The sequence below is a fragment of the Corvus kubaryi genome, unplaced genomic scaffold (genome assembly GCF_017639235.1).
Source record: "Corvus kubaryi isolate FWS band 111438036 unplaced genomic scaffold, C.kubaryi_AGA036_p1.0 64811, whole genome shotgun sequence".
Classification (NCBI taxonomy): Eukaryota; Metazoa; Chordata; class Aves; order Passeriformes; family Corvidae; genus Corvus; species Corvus kubaryi.
Window position 1 is genome coordinate 81,624 of NW_024581527.1, and position 16,824 is coordinate 98,447.

At 43.4% G+C, this 16,824-nt stretch overlaps 1 protein-coding gene across 1 annotated transcript; it reads right to left on the minus strand.

The window, feature by feature from the left end:
- Nucleotides 1–226: 226 nt before the first annotated feature.
- Nucleotides 227–16,147, minus strand: LOC121672650 (RE1-silencing transcription factor B-like). The gene is made up of 4 exons (XM_042045396.1): nucleotides 15,135–16,147; nucleotides 9,139–9,222; nucleotides 4,504–6,129; nucleotides 227–3,836 (listed from the first exon to the last, which is right to left on the minus strand). The coding sequence occupies exons 1-4, from the start codon at nucleotides 16,033–16,035 to the stop codon at nucleotides 3,745–3,747; spliced, it is 2,703 nt and encodes a 900-aa protein (XP_041901330.1). The 5' UTR covers nucleotides 16,036–16,147; the 3' UTR covers nucleotides 227–3,744.
- Between the last annotated feature and the right edge of the window lie 677 nt (nucleotides 16,148–16,824).

Genomic DNA, 16,824 nt, shown 5'->3' on the forward strand with positions numbered 1-16,824 from the left:
GAAGTGGACAGGGAAATGAAAACAAAACATTGAAGAGGAAAAAGAACGTTCTTCTGGAGCCACTGCCCCTGTCTGCAGTCAAGTCTGGCATCTCTGTACTGACTCCCCCAGTCCCACCTGCCTGGCTTGAGGTCTTCAGGAGCTCTGTCTAACACTGGCACTGCTCCTGCCTCTCATTACAAATGGCTTCCACAGCCATTAATAAATGGAAGATAGAAGCTGCAGGTTCCTTAATAAAGTTTATTTAATCATAACTATGCTTAGGAAAATACACTTGTAAAGGTTAATATAATGAAATTTAGTTTAACTTTATACTACATTTTGAACAAAAGACTTCTTATACATGATTTAGGTAAAAACAGGAAGTATGATCTGGCTCGTTTTACATCTATTACAAATGTAGAAAAGACTGTCATGCACTACAGTAGAGAGCATGAAAAAAATTACCTTTGGTTTAATTCAGAGAATACAAGTATTGCACTGTAAAAGCATCAAACATGGTGCAACTAAACATCATAAACATGTTTCCATGCCAGCTTACAAAAGTTTGTTAGCTAGTGTAATTTTAGAGGGGGGGAAAATATATGTACACATAAAACAATTTAATTAGCTATTTGGATTCTGTTAATATCATATGCACGCCACATATCTACACAACTGACATTCAAGAAAACTCTTGAATTTGATTTAATACCTTTCAGCTACATTAAATGTGTTGAAATCAATGACATTACTGTATCTTAACTGGCCTGTCAGCTGTTAAACATTCTTCTTTACATGACTAAAGTTCCAGCCTAGATCATCAAAATCCAGAAGCAGCAATTGCAATACCATGGATTTTAAGTGCCTAGCTACCCATTTCTTGACCATTTCTCCAGGCAGTTAGTTTGAGTGTATAGATTCATACAGAAAAGGCCCAAAACACATGACTCAACTGAGGGCTGGCAGTGTAGGGGTGTATAAGCGTGCTAATCCTTCCAACCACATATTGGAGGTTGAACACAAATACAGGTATTATTGCCAAAAAACACAAACATGCTAGCATTGGCAAAACCAACACAAAATAATTTAACAATATTGAAAGAGACCAAAAAAAAAAAAAAACAAAGGCATTGTTTATAGGGAGATACAGCAATGTAAGACCACCATATATGGTAGGCTACGTGACCCGCACTCCCCCTCAAATACTCATATTAGCAGTGCCTAACATTTGAGATAAACATAATGCATAAACACAATACATCCTTGCCTTTTTACTGTAACATAATCCCAAACCTTGCAGACAATTTCAACACAGTTCTGCACCAAGATTAGCTATTTCAGGACATTGTCAACGGGTCTTAGATAGAAAAAAATCAACTTTTCTTCTTTTTAATACGTTAATAATTTATTTTCAGTTTCTCATCTTGTGGTAGAAAACTCCGCCAAAGAGGAGCCGACTGTTGTCTTCGACGAGTTCTTGTCAGATCAAGCATTGAAACCTTGACCACTTCACAGAAATGTGCAGCACAGTATTTCAGGGAACCACCTTTGCTTTTATCTCACAGAGAGAAATTTAAAGTCAGTCAACAGCATCATTTTCATTTAAAAACAAACAGGAAAAAATTATCAGGCCAGTCCATGAGTTTACTTGAACATAGCTAAAGTCCTTGAAGTCTCTCATAAAATAGCAAGGATAGGAAGGGAGTTTTAAACCTCTACACAGTACTGGAATTCCCAGCATCTGCTCGTATCACTCACAAATGGTGGCAACATTTATATATAAAAGAAACACTATTAAGAGGAAAAAAAAATACATCTAAAACTATTACAACTGGTACTTTAGGAAAGCAATTCAACTACGTTTGTTTTCTTAATGTTTAACATAAATATAGTTGCAACTTGATCTTGAGTTGACAATGATTGTCGCAGCCAAGGTAAGGATTGAACACCATCTATGCAAACAAAAACTCACTATACATTATACAACTTATTTCTGCCATGAGGGATGCCTTCCCTCTCAAATCTTTGGCCTCCTATTACTAATCTCTCCCAAAAGCAGAAGCAATGTAGCGTTGTTGCTCTCTATCCATTCACAGCAGTGGGTTTGTTTGGAGGGGAAGATGCTGTGGGGACAGTGAAGAATGGGGTTTATTCCAGAGCTTACACAGAGAGTTACTTGCAATAAAGTGCTCTGACAAATGCTGTCTGAGCTCTTCAACTCCACTCTCCAAATAACACCTGCCTCCAAATTTGTTTCTTTGGAGCTGTCCCCAACTGCTCCCACTGGAAAGGCAGCTAATGACAGTCGGAAGAGTGCACAGATGGGACCTGGAAGGTTTTCCTTCTTCCCTGCTGGTTTGGATTTTGTTTAGTTTTTGCCACTGGTTGGCAACCAGCATTTAGGTATGCCATCTCTCTTGCATTTGTGTGTGCTAGAAATGAAATCTGTTTAGAATTAAAAACTCCTGGTATGACATGTAGACCTGAGATGACAATCTGATCACTTATATGTTTCTCTCTGCATGGAAGCTGGATGGTTTTATTAAATGCAACTTGAATTAATACGGAGCAGAAATTTCTGCAGATTTTTAATGCCAGGTTTGTTGCTTACCAGTTGATTTATCCTTATTTGTTTGTTGTGGTTTCTTGTGTATGAGATGTTAGATTATATCACTGCTGCTATTTTATTGTTTTAAAGCTCTTGAAGTTTGACTGCTGTCCACCACAAAAATGAAAACGGAAGGGGAAAAAAAATAATCATCCAGACTTGCAGAATCTGCAGACTGTTTCCACTGAAAGCAATTTTTTCCTGCCTGGTGATCCCAAATTATAAATCAGAATTTATCACTCTGCATGTGTATTCAAAGAATCAGAAGTGGCATTTCCATGACAGAATAAATCTTGTAAAAGAGTGTTTTGGAGCTGCATGTGTATCCTTTTGCTCAAGGACTGTACAATTCTAAAGCCACTTAAAAATGCATAGCCAAGCAGTTCATAATTTCAGCAACTTCATGCACAGCTAATCACATCCCAGGAAAACAAGAAAAATCTGCAGTAAGGAGCATCACAGAAAGCTGCCACAGAAAACTGTCCCATGGTAAGCAACAAGTCTGAATGTTTTCAAATAAAAAAAACTTACATATACAAAACCAAACATGCATATATAAAGTGTACATATACTGCACAAGCGCTATTCCTAGAAGATTAAACTGCATAGGTAAAAATCAAAAACAAGTGCAACATTTTAAGCCCTTAAAGCACAATCAAAAAACAAAAAGCAGAAATTAAAAATAACAAACTTGCTCCCCCACAACAAAGCCAATTACATATCAGTGATTAAGGTATTAATCAAGACAAAGACTTTCCAATCAAAAGTTGGAAGTGATGCCTTAGGGTTTAACTTTTATATTTTTCAAATCTTGTACTGCCTAGTGTGTAACTCTGAATTTCGTGTGGCCTGTTAGCTGCTGTTCTCTCATGCTGCTTAGACATAACAAACCTCTCTAGGTTTGCTCTCCAAGGACACCCAGATTGTCCTAGGTCCAAAATGTGTAAATGAAAATCTTAAGAAGGGGGGTAAACCTGGGGAAATTACATCATTAACTGAAGTTTTAATTGGAGAATTAACCCTGATATGCAAATGAACCAAACTTATAAAAGTGTGAAGAAGAACCCGTGACCTGCATCCATCTTGGGTGTAGCCTTTTGACTGCCCAAGGTGTACCCTGAAAGCCCTTCAAATAAATACCTACCTTTATTCCCTTATTCTTGTCTAGCCTCTGTTTTTAGGTGGCCACCCCAGGCATCAGAAGGACTACTCTCAAATTTTGGCTCATCATTCACACTTAGGGGATCTGAAATGTATGTCCATAATTGTAATTAGCTTAAACATTTATGTTCATCACTAGCCAACTTTGATTTCTTTTACAAAGTGCTCTTTATGTAATAGAAGCTATCTTCCTGGTAGAAAAACCATCAAGTAGTTTAACACTGAACATCAAGATACATTGAAAAGAACTTAAAAAAAAAAAAGTGGGAAAGGGAAAAAGGGAGAGAAAGAGTTGGCTGCTAGAACAAAAAGCAACTTATGCCAGTGGCTCTATAAACATCCAACTTGTATATTGTTAGCTCCAGTCTTGTTCCTAAAACTCAGTTTATAAAAGAGCTGCATAAGCTAATAGACTAGAAGCTTACAGTGACTTTATAGGACAAAACCTTATACACCCTACCTGCTTTCTCTAATTAAGAGATCCAATAGTTAATGAGTTCACCATGACACATAAAGTTGTCAAAAATATTTTCAACTTAAAAAAAAAAACCTAAACCAAAAAAGAAACCAATGCAGACACTAAAGCAAACCATGCTTAAAAAAAAAAATCTACAGTATTTTTACATAAGCTGTGTAAGATCTTACAAAAGAAGATTCCCCAAACCACAGCTACTTCTACTCCTGCCCTTTTGCTGCCTTCTCAAGATAATACACATTAACTAAGTGCCTGTTGAGGTGCTTGCTGTATTCACCTTCCTTTTTAAATGAGCGGTCACAAAAAATGCACACATAGTTCTCCCTGGCCACCATGGTGTCCGGAGCTCCTTGTGACATCTTTGGACTTGTTTCCTCTTGTACAGAGCGAGCACCATTTAACCCCGAGTCATCGCTTCCTTCTGATATGTTGTCGCTGATGTCGCTGCCTTCATGGCTGTGGATGCCCTCATCCTCATCCATTTCCTGAGACTCATTCACGGCTGTGTTATCCCGAGATAAGGACAGAGCCACTTTAGGGCTTTGTGTACACCCTTCTCCAGGCACAGGTGCTGGCGCAGCATCTCCTGTCGGCTCTGTCGCTGGCAGGCATGTCTTGCTCAGGTCCATCAGGTCTGAGTTACTCTCAGTTTCTGCCACAGTTTCCTCTGGCTCCTTCTCAGGTGCCAGATCTGGTATCACATCCATGAGCACATCCAAGCTTTTTTCAGAAGACACTGCACGGGAAGGTTTCTCAGAGCAAGTGTCTTCCCCTCTGTCCACCTGTTTCTCCTCCTCCTTTGCACCACCAGTGTCTTCACCCTCACCTGCTGCTGCAGGCATTTCTTGGTCCTTTACCTCAGCTTCTGTGTTTGCATCCTGAGCTGGCAGATAAAGCTGCCCTGGGCCTTGGATGCAGTTTCCTTTGGGATCAGTGCTCTCCCCACTGAGAGCATGACCACCATTGTTGTTTAATGCCACTGTGTCAGTGGGATCTTGCTCCTTCTGGTCACTGCCCTCAGTGTCCAGCTTCACACATCCATCTTCTTCTTCTTCTGTAATAGGATACTCATCTGGCATCTCCTCTTCCTCAATCTTCTCCTGATTGAGTTTACTGCTTTTTTTACTATGCTTAATTTTCAGAGCTTTCTTTTTTCTGTTTTTCTTGAGGCAGTAATTTTGCTTTTTAGGCTCTTCCTCTGGTGCAACATCACTTTTTTGAGCTTCCGGGCAGTCTCTGGGTTTAGCTTCCACTTTCTTTTTCTTTTTTGTTACTACTGAGGTATCATTTGCAGGCTCTTGCTTTGAGGAAGTTGCCTCAGTTTCTGCCTTTCTTTTGACCTTCTTTGTTTTACATGTTTTCTCAGTACTTTTCTCAGTTTTAATATCCACCTCCTTGTTTTCTGAAGCCGATTTCCGACTTCTGGTTGTCACCTGGCCCGCAGAAACATTGTTTGTTGACTTCTTTTCCTTTGCCGAATTATCTTTTTTCTCCACCTTCACAATTTTCTCCGTTTTCTTTGCAGCTGAATCCCCTTTCGTTGGTTCCTTCTCCACTTTGTCATTACTGCTCTCAGAAAAGTCAGCTTCGCTCTTTTTAGTCCGTAGCTTCACCTTTGAGACATCCATGGTGATGTCAGAACAATCAGGATGCCTGGACTTGATGTGATACTGCAGGTTACATTTTTTAGACGCTGCATAATCACAGACAGGGCAGAGAAACTGGCGCGGGTTGACGTGGAGCTCAACGTGCTTTTTGAAATTGCTGCGGTCAGCGGTTTTGTAGTTACAGTGCGGGCAGATCAGAGGCTTGGGCCCATTGTGCACTTGCCTCGCATGACGAGTCACCTCGTGCTGGTTTGAGGCCACGTAGCTGCACTGGTCACATTTGAATGGCTTCTCACCTAAGGAAAGGAGGACGGAACAGAATGATGGTGATTATTAAGCATGGTGGTTTCGGAGCAATCACGTCCCACTAACACAGATACAGAAATATGAAACTTGAAAAGGATAAAAAAAAAATTATCCATGCGCCTTTAAAATTAAGCAAAGTCAACATAAGAAATCCACAAGTCACAAACACATTCACGAGACACTAAGAAAAAAATACAAAAAAAAAAAAAAAAGAGAGAAGGGGTGAGGGTTGGGAGGAAGGGGATCCAAAACCAAACAAGCAGTAACAACGTCACAGGTTCTGGCTAGGCATACATACCGGCAGAGATCTCTCTACAGTAATATTAGCAAATGGAATCCATACCCAACTGGTCCATTGAATGCATTGTAGAAAAACGGAAATGTAACATTTGATGAATAGCAGTTTCACACAAGCGTTTCAAAAAAAGTCCAACTTTACACAGATTTAGCATACTTCATGTTTGCATTGAAAAGGAAATGAGGGAAAAGAAGCTGGCAAAAACCTAAGAACATGAAAGGGGTGCCCAGATGATCTTTACCTCTGAAAAAATTCAGTTCAGTGTTTTGGTGCCTCCAACATGTGGTACATTGCCTGCAGGCTACTCTTGGCAAGTTAAACAAACATACTCCAAAGCCATCATGTTACTATTAAAATCTGCATTTATGTTAGTGCAATGACTCTTGCAGAAGTGGTCCTGAAACGTTCTGTTTAGCGCATGCCACTGCAGCAGAAGTAGCTTTCCCTTACACATCAAAGCAAATAGGAAAAACACTTCTAGTGCAACAACTCAAGTCCAGAAATACTTCGGGAGCATCTGTGCATGTGCCAATTTAGCTGAGGAATTTGGGATGCTCCTGAGCTCTGAACCAGCATCTCAAAACTGATCTGCAGAACTAATGCATGCTACTTCTTCAGTATGTTGAAAATCCATTCTAGTCCCTTCTGCTCCCATACAACAGGGCTTCTCCCTTCCCTGCAACCCACTGCCCATACTCAAGCATGCTCTGTAGCATGACTCAGGAGACCAGCCAGCCTGCAGTGAAGATGTGGTGCCTGTGTGTGTTAACCACGTATCTGCAACACCCTCACAAACTCCAGAAAAGCTGTGCTGCCTCCCTGGCAGGAAGGAGCGGGACACTTGTTTAAGAGTCCAGATCATTTCATGTCTGTCTGCAGCATCTAATTATTATTTAAAGAAGAGCTACTTTGATTCCCTCCCTCTCCACTTTACTTCCTTCTTTTTTTCTCCCACTTCCTGGTGACATTTTCCACAAGTTTAAGCTTGATGTGTTTATTGCTCATCCTTCCTCCAAGTATAGAGCCTTTATCACTTAAATTTCAAAGAATAGTTCTGTGTTACACTGGGGGAGGACAAGAACAGCCTCTCTTATATACACATGAACAAGCTGTTCTAAGCGCACAGAGTGCTCAGAGGCAGCTGCAACAGCGTAACTCAAAGATAGCATGTGAAGAGTTTGTGTCCATCGTCTCTACTAAATCCAGGGGTTTTACTGCGCAAGTGAAAAGGATATGTACCAATATGGCTAAAAAAACAGCTCTGAATTAGGCTCTAAACCACTGTTATTTGCCATCCGGCATGGGAAGAAAGCTACAGCACCTGCGAGCCTGTGAACTGCAGGACTCCAGAAACTGCCATAGAAAAGGTGCAGATGTCTGGGCAATGCAATAAAACATACAGTAGAATTTAGGAGAGCTAGTAATACAGCACCCCTGACAGCAAAATCATGCCTTCCCTCAGAGACCTTTGAGGCAAGGGCCACAGGCAGATCACACTCCTTACCTCCCTCAGATTTGAGACTTCCTTGAACAGAACAAGGGCGGAGTAATATGCTAGTGACATGGTTTCCAGGCTCGGTATTGATGAAACCATTTGCAAATTTGGTGGTTCATTTGCAAACCAGAGGTTCAACCAACTATTATTTTTGTTTCTGAAAGCAGAATACTACATTCACAAAATTCTCACACCAAAATACTGACATGACATTTTAAAGCTGGCTATTTTTAATGGGCCCAAGCCTCACTCCACTACAGTTAAAACTGACTGACTCCTGGTTTCAATTAAAAGCCTCATCAATTGAAATTGAGACAATTACTGCTCAGGAGACTTCAACTCCTGTTTGCCAGCATTAGGAATTCACCTAGGGCTGGTCAATTCAGATTTTACAAAAACAAATCAAAAGCACAGGCTCAGGTCTACCTGAACTCCCCTACAAGAGTCATAAAGGACAACTATGCTTGTGTCTATGGTGTTACAGCTCCCAAAAATGCTGTTAGTTCATTCAAAAAGAGATTCACGAGCGCAAGAGCAGATATTTGTAACACCACACAGCTCATGACCAGTAACTGGAAATAAAGGCTAGTGAAAATCGTTAATTTGGCTTTTAGTGCAATGAGACTGAGTTACTTGTGAACATCCTCTTGAGTTTGCTTTTTCTCCTGTGTCTCCCTGCCACAAGCAGACACTAATTTATATCACTGTGTCATACTGAACAAAAGCTCAGAACCCCTAGATGAGATCCAATCCCAGACATCACAGAGGAGACTCTCAGTTACTCAAAATTTTCCCAGCTTCACTGATTTGAACTCAGCTATGACAGCAGACAGAGTACAAAGATTTGTTCCTATATCATCACAATGTTGTATCTATTCCTAGATTACTAGGACTACTAGAGCAGTCCTATGAATATCAGAATAGATCTTGAAAAGTAAAAGGATATATTCCCATTATCAGTTATATTCATGGCACTTAGCATTCCTTAGCAAGACAACCTTCCCCATTATAAAAGGAGCTAAAAGCTCAGGCCATACTCGCTAAGATGGCATCTCACACAGAACTGGGCAGGCTGCTTTAGGTGGCCCTTCTGGACCCAGGATCTGGCCCAGATGACCTCCAGAGGTCCCTTCCAACTGCAACCATGCTGTGATACTGTGACCCACCCCCTTTTCCTCAGTCACGCTGCTGCCGCTCTGTACCAACCTGAGTGGGTGCGCATGTGCCTGGTTAAATGGGTCTTCTGAGAGCTGGAATAAGGACACATCGCACATTGATACGGTCGCTCCCCTGCAAAAACAAACAGCAAAGTAGTTACTGAAACACAGCAGATTCCCAAACTTGGTTACAAAGCCACACAGGGGAGGCTGTCACAGATCCTCACACTGTAGAGCACGTTATCTCGCAGCAAGGGACAGTGAGAAGCATATGCCCAAGCTGGACCACTGCAACATGTCATGCCTTATGAATGAGGGCAGTGAAAGGGCAGGATATGACAGAGGCACATTCTAATGTCCACCTGGGGTCAAGAGTAACCTCAGCAAAAAGGTGATGAGGACAGACAACTTTAAAAAGCCTTAAGCCACCAGACCTGACTTCCCTACAGCATTTTCTCCCAACGCTCAGGAGATGCACAAAAGATCCTGTAAGAAACTAGCTATGTTTTTGCTTTGCATAACATCTTACCCAAAACCTCCATGTTTAATTTGGATTAAGATGTGGTACAACCACCAGAACACAACTGCAGATAGACCAAGTCTTTACTTCCAAAGTTTTACTGGCAGAGTGAAAATAGCTTGCAGCATGGAAAAGCATGATGCCCTGCTCAGTGAAATTATGCTGCTAGCAAAAGCTTAAATGTAGCATAAACATTTCTTTTGAAGACTCAAAACCCCATGCCTGAAGAGTTCTTGGTTCTGGAGAACTAATGGAAACTAAGCTGTCATAAATTATATCTCCACTGAGGACAGTCAGCTTGTAATTGTAGCTAAAAATTGTATCAGTACAATGATACTTGAAAATCTTTTTCAAGTGAAGACAAGCTCCAAACAAAGGCAGACAGTTTTATAATTAACATGTTAGGCAGGTCCAGATAAGCACCAGGAGGTTTTGCCCCAAACTGCTAGCACACTGTCTCCACTACAAAGACTTTTTAGTCTTGGGTGGACGCCCACAAGAGAAGAGAGGAGGGAAGCTGAAAAGGGAAAAAGAAGTTACTCAGTCATAGTATTTATTCAAATCATACCCAGAATTACACTACAGCATTTTGATAAATTTGCTACGCATGAAGCATACAACCAAGGTGCTCTCCAAATCACAGAGACCTGGACATCAGCAAAAGCCCTGCACACGGGCTATGTGTTCACTCTCAGAAGCACACCTGTATCTGCAGCAGCAAAGACGTGAGGCTCCGCTGCTGGCCTGTGCCAAAACAGCAGTAGAAGCAGCCTTTGTAATGCAGATTAATTCCACATTTCTTCCTTCCATCCAACATTTAGACTATCGTTCTTGATTAGATCAGCAGTTTAAAGGTAAATTCACCCTAACAACCACAACTCCTCTCCCTTTCCAATTAAAACAAAGTAGGAGATTGGTGCAATACACACAGTAAGATTAAGTCATGTACAAGGGAGGGGTACTCCTTTTGTTACAAAGAAATGGTTTTGGTTTTAAACGACTCCTTACAATTAAAAAATATGTGGCCGAAGGTCCTGGAATATTCAGTCATATCTCCTTCCCATTACCTGAAATTTCATATCTGTAAAGTTACCTACAACGTTAGGAATGTGAAACAGGCTTTCTTTCACGCCCTTTTTTACATAGGGCACAGCCACAAAACATACTGGATTTAAGCATAATGAACACAACTAATTTAAAATGTGTTGTTGCCACTTGAGAATTAAATGCATTGTACAGGCTGTTCTGTCAAATACAATCCCCCAAAGGATATGTATTGTAATTTTATAAGCTCGTTCGTTATATGCAAACGAGCCATCAAAAAAACCTCTCCAGAAGACACTTACAGAATAAGCTGCAATCTAGCAAAAGCTTAAGCAGGCACTTAACTCTATGCAAATGAACAGGCAGACTGATATCGGCATACAAATTTAAGATCATCTTGTTAAGGAAAGTTCCCATCATTCAAGAAACTCTGGCAGCCACACTCCCAAGGCCAGACTGCTGGGTCTGAAGCCCCTTCACGGCAGGAGCTCCAGTGACCCAACACGTGCCCCACTTGACTCCCTGCACACCCCACTCACACAGTGTCAGACCAGGTTTCCTCACTAGTTTGACCCCAGGTTTCCCAGAGCAGAGTCTCAGATGTCTCATTCCATAAAGCCACTTACTCATGGCACAGTAACACAGAAACACCCGGAGCTGGTGCCTCCAAAGAGGACCCCCAACGATGGAACCCCTGGGCTCTTATACCCTCACAATCTACCCGCACGCAAGTCTCGCTCTTCCTCCCCAGCCTTTGCTCCTGCTGCTGAGCCTCTCCATGTCCATCTACCTCGCTGGCATCACCAGTCTTCATCTGCTTTGTTATCCAAAAGGCTGGCAGTCCATGGCTCCTGCTGTGCCTCTCAAGTGTCCATTCACCTGGCTAGCACCACCAGTACAGGGTTGGCAATTCATGGCCTCTCTGCGCTCTCACCCTGAGCAAAACCTGCATCTCGAACTGCAGCTTGCACACTGAGCTACCTGCACCAAAGGTATTCCTCAACAATGTCTTGATAAAGCCTTTTTTAATAATGCCAAAACTAGACACAGAACATTGTAACTGCCTGAAGCAGATGTCTTAGTTATATAGTCCTTCAGATTATTTTCAACGAAGTTTTCTAGAAATTTCTTCTAACAAGCAAAATACGGAAAAAAGAAAGAGAACAATGCTGCACTGTCTTGCACATAGTACAGCTTCAGGATCAGCAGGTAAATCAAGTCAAAACTTGGTCTAAAAGGTCTAACAAGCACTAACGAGCTCAGGTAGATCTGTCCCTGACACAAAGAGTCCTTTCTGCTCCAGCAGCAGAGGGAGGGATTGCCCTGAACATCTCCAGCCACCCACTGGGCAGCAGACAGGCTCTTCCAGATGCAGCTTTCCCAGGTGGCAAGTCTATGACCATCTGTAGGGTCCTTGAAACACCCGTCTGCCCAAGGTCCCCCACATTTGTCAGCAGCCTGTCACACAAGCACTGTCACAAGCTGCAAGGTATCTTCAGTACAGGGTGGGCTCTGGGACACCTGCTTTTCAACATGGATGCAAGCAACAGGCAGGCAGACAACCTCAGCCTGCCTTCCCGTGGTCCCCAAGCATGCAGAGGATAGGTATGTTTCCCAATCATGCATGCAGCCCCCTTCCCTGCTCCTGGCCACGTGCTCTGGTGTTTGCATGAGCCCTTAGTAAGGCAACTAAGTTCACTAACCAGCAGAGAACCAACCTGGACAAGAGGAACTCCTTTACTCCATTTTAGCGAGCTGAATCAGCTAGTCCCAGGATACAGGTAGAAAACTGAGACTGCCTTTCTCCAGCAGCAGCAGCACATTCACAGTGGAGTGAAACCCCACTCTGTACAGTCAGTGTTTCAGAAAACTGTACGGCTCTAACACAGCAGAATCAAATTAACTGCAAAGAGGCATTTTCCCCCACAAAAAAAATTTTTTTAAAAAGTCTGGTGAAGAACAAAAAACAGGAGAAAGAAAAGTATCTATCCAAAATTATTTCACCTATTAGCAATCAGGAAACCAAAGAAACAAACAATTCCAACTTTCTTCTTTAATATTCTGAACCCATAAAACAGGAAGAAAATGATGGATGGATGTATCCCATTCATTTTTCCCAACAAATATGTTTCTTTAGTTTCAAATGAAAACTACAATCCAAAGCTATTTTGGTATCATTTAGACAGTTTTTACTAAATTCAATACTGTTATGTAAACAGTCTGCAAATACTTTTGACTATAAAATATCTGCGGGTGTTTTTTCAGGATTTTTTGGGGTAGGGGTTGTTTGGGAAGTTTTTTTGTGCATTCTGGTTTTGTGTTTTTTAAGGCAACTTATTACACACTAACATTGGCAGAGACTTTTAGCCTGGTATATAAAATATACCTGCCAGAAGCTTACTCATTCTTCTAATACCCAGCTTTAACAGTCTCCTCCACAAAATCAATGTTACTGGAAACAAGGCACATTCCTAAATCATTCTACTAACATATTTGGAAGTTTTTTATCAAGCAAGAACTGCCTGAAACACTTTAACTATGTAGTTATGAAGTAGCAAAGAAACACCTACAAGGGTAGACTAAAACATGCCGAAATCATAATCGCTCATTCCAGCTTAATTACAGTAATGAAAAGAACCAGAAACCTTGACTACACCACTGTCTTCAAAGGAGCAAAAGAGGATCTGGATATGCTTGATTTTTTTAAAGTTTAACACAGTTCATTGGTAAATTGGTCAAATGCAGTGATAAGAGAGCGCTTCTTCAGCAAACATGCTTTCATGGTTAGTTTCTGTAAAACTCAACAAGTGCTTTCAGAAATCAGAAAGGGGGACCTAATGTCATCCACAAACACAAGCAGAGATTAATTTAAAGTTGAGACAAATGTAAACTAGACAGGAACTACAGCACTGGCTCACATTTCACCATGAGTTCCCCATATGATTCATTTAGGTTTTTTCTTACTATTTTGACATTTTTACCTGGTCTCTTTCCTGTTATCTCCTACAAAACACACAAAGAAAATGATCTGGAGGATAAACCACACCATTTTCCTAATACCTCTCACAATAAACTTTATCTACTTGTTTAGAAAAAAAATACTGAGACAGGACTGATTTTGAAACTGATGGTATCCTCTGAACAACAGCACACAGCTATTCTTAGGAGAATAGTATGTCTTAAAGTACTGAAATTCCCAGCAGACCCTCCCAGCCTCAACAAAGCAGATACTGAAACGAGCCGACGAACACAAACTCCTGCACACTTAAGCTCAAGCCCAGCCCCGAGGCCTCCGGAGTGCCCAACCCTTCCAGACAGCTGCAGCCAACTGAACTGAAACCTCCAAACCATTCATGCCTCTGCTGTGACAAAACACGACTTTAAAGGAGAAATTCCCCAGTGCTTTGCTCAGCCAGCACAGTCTAAAATAAAGGGGAACCAAGTCAGGTGAGCACACTAGGAGATGGTTAACAAGCCAACCCTCTCCACAGAAAAGCCCTGACACGGTGGAAATAAAAGCTTCTAAGAAGCAGCAAGGAAGCTCTGAATTGCCCTCTCACTTCCACAAAAGGGATTAGGAGGCATAGTAAGTGTACCCCATGGCCCAGAGAGGTGACATGGATATGATAACCCCTCGTTGAAAGGAGTTTTGGTTTGTCAGAACTCCCCATGTGAGAGGCTGGTGAGGCTCTCTGATGAAAAGCAAGGTATTTCCTAAGTCACCTGTGGTCCCAGCTCACAGAATGGCAGCAACACTGCAGGTCCTCTGATTCCACTTGGTATACACCAGGGAAAAAGGGGCCTCACACTGTCCCTTCCAATTACAAACCGAGGCTAGGAGAAGTCAGGAAGTCAGGCCAGACTCCCTCGAAGGCTTCCTATATGGCAACAAAAGTATGTGTCTACTTCTGGCTGCTGCAGTGATGCAGGCCCTAGAAAAAACGAAGCCTCTGAGCATTAAAAGGAATTAATTCACTGTTCAACTCTTATTCTGACTTTGTGGATGCTGGAGGACTCCTTTGCATGTATATATCAGCTCTTTCTTCTCTGTAATTACATCTTAGTCAAGTTTCAGCTCAGTCTGAAGGTACCATTTTCAAAACTACCTATGGGATTCAGGCACCTTTTGTCAACCTGTTTGTTTTGGTTTTAGAGTACATCAGGTTTTGGCGTTGTAGACCCTGACAATTACCACTGGCACACTTTGTCCTGCCCTCTTCAAAAAACTGGCTTAAAATTACTAAACAGGATGCCCTTCATCTTCTCTTGGGCATCTGAAATTTCCTCAGTCCTCTAGGACTGTAGACTGGAGCTCAGACCAAATTCCATGAGGCTATAACCTGGTAGAACCAAGAGAAAAGAGCACAAAGCTTTATCAGGGTAGAACAAACTTTGCAAAAAGAGGACTCTGCTTGCTTCATTCATCACAGATTCTCAGAAGTCTTACTGCATTTCAGTCAAAAAAAAGATGAAAAACTTACCTGTGTGAGTTCGAATATGTTGAATATAATTGTTCTTCCTGTCTGAAAAATAGGAGCACTCTGAGCAGGTATACACTTTCCTGGGAAAATGATTTCTTAGGTGTTTTTTCCAGTGATATTCACTGACAGTAGTGTAAGTGCATATGGTACACTTGTAGACTCTCTCGTTTTCGCCTGCTTTGTTGTGGTGCTTCAAGTGAGCCAGATAGTGATCATATCTGTTAGTGTTATAGCCACAGCGATCACAACGGATTGGGCCCTTAGAGAAATCCACCTCTTCTGCACTGCAGGAATCAGACTCCTTCACCTGTGCTTGCTTTTCTGCATTTTCTTCCACGAAAAATTTCTTAGCACTGTGAACCCTGATATGATGCACAAACTCCTCTTCAGACTCTGCCTCGTACTGGCAAGGCTTACAACGAAATGGTTTGCTCTTCAAGCTCTTACACTTGTCCTCTGTGCTTTCTGGAGTACCCAGTGCTTCCAATGAGACATCTTTGTCCACACTGGGAGTCTTAGGAGGGGAACAAGCAGCTGGACCTTGAGTTTCCACACTAGGAACCTCAAGGGAGCTCAATTCCATATTTTCAGGTGCTTCACGGTCACTCTCCGCAGCCTGGGTATCTTCCATACCCTCTCCATCACTATCTGAGAAGTTGCTGTCCCCCACCGTTGTCAGTTCTGCCATTTGTCTCTCTTCTCCAACCAGGTAATCACAGCAGTTGCCACTAACTTCTCCCGTCAAGGCCACATTTGCCAACATAATAAGCTGAGGAGCTGCCAGCTCAGCTTTAGAAAGGTCCTGTAAGTCATACATGTCATTGGACAATGCCATGCCAATATTAGAACTGCCAGGAAAGAGGCTGTTCCCACCAGACTGTCCCAGCACTTGAGTTGCCATGGCAGTAATTCTGTTGGAAGAGAAAAGGAACACCTGTAAGCACCCGAGTGTGGAAAACCCTTCTCTGCTGTGTACTGTCGAAGCAGCCCTCCAGGGAACATCAGCGAACTAAAGCTCTTTGCCGACGTGCCGGGGCAGCGGGAAGCAGAACCCGGAGCTGGGGGACCTCGGTCCTCGCCCGAAGGGGCTGTTGAGCTCTTGCCTACGTGTGGTGCAGGATCCCACCGTGTGGAGGACGGGTGGGAGGCGCTGACAACGGGGTCCCAGGGCCCAGGCGGGGCTCCGGGCAGGCGAGCGACCCCGGGCCGGGCCCCGCGGCTCCCGCCACGCCAGACACCGGGGGCCCGCCGGTGGGTGCTGCGGCCAGGCTCCACCGAGTGCCCCTGTCCGGCCGCCGCCCGCCCCAAGGGCCCCGCCGGGCCCAAGGCCGCCAACAAAGGGGGGCGGCCCGGCCCTGCGGCGACCTCCCCGCGGCCCGGCGCACATCCGCCGGGGGAGACGGGCCGGGCCGGGCCGGGCCGTGCCCCCGCCACCCTCCCTCCTTCCCTCCCTCCCTCCCTCCCTGCCTGACAGGCATGCGGCCATTTTCTGCCTGCCCACACAAAGCGCCCTCCCCGCGCCGCCCCCGGCCCGCCCGCTGCCGCCGGCCGGTCGGGACGTCCGGCTTCCTCCTCCCCCCGCGGCGGCCAGGGCAGGGCAGCGGCGCCGGCGCGGGGGCGCGGGGCGAAGGAAGCGCCTCGGTACCGGCAAGGTCACGGCGGCCGCGCCCACCCGATGCCCGGCTGCGGG

Coding starts and splice junctions, on each gene's coding strand:
- LOC121672650 (XM_042045396.1), bottom strand. CDS start 16,035: ATGGCAACTCAAGTGCTGGGACAGTCTGGTGGGAACAGCCTCTTTCCT. Junction 6,130..9,138: donor GCACATGCGCACCCACTCAG/GTTGGTACAGAG, acceptor TCCTTTCCTTAG/GTGAGAAGCCATTCAAATGT. Junction 3,837..4,503: donor CCGCTCATTTAAAAAGGAAG/GTGAATACAGCA, acceptor CATACATTTCAG/ATCCCCTAAGTGTGAATGAT.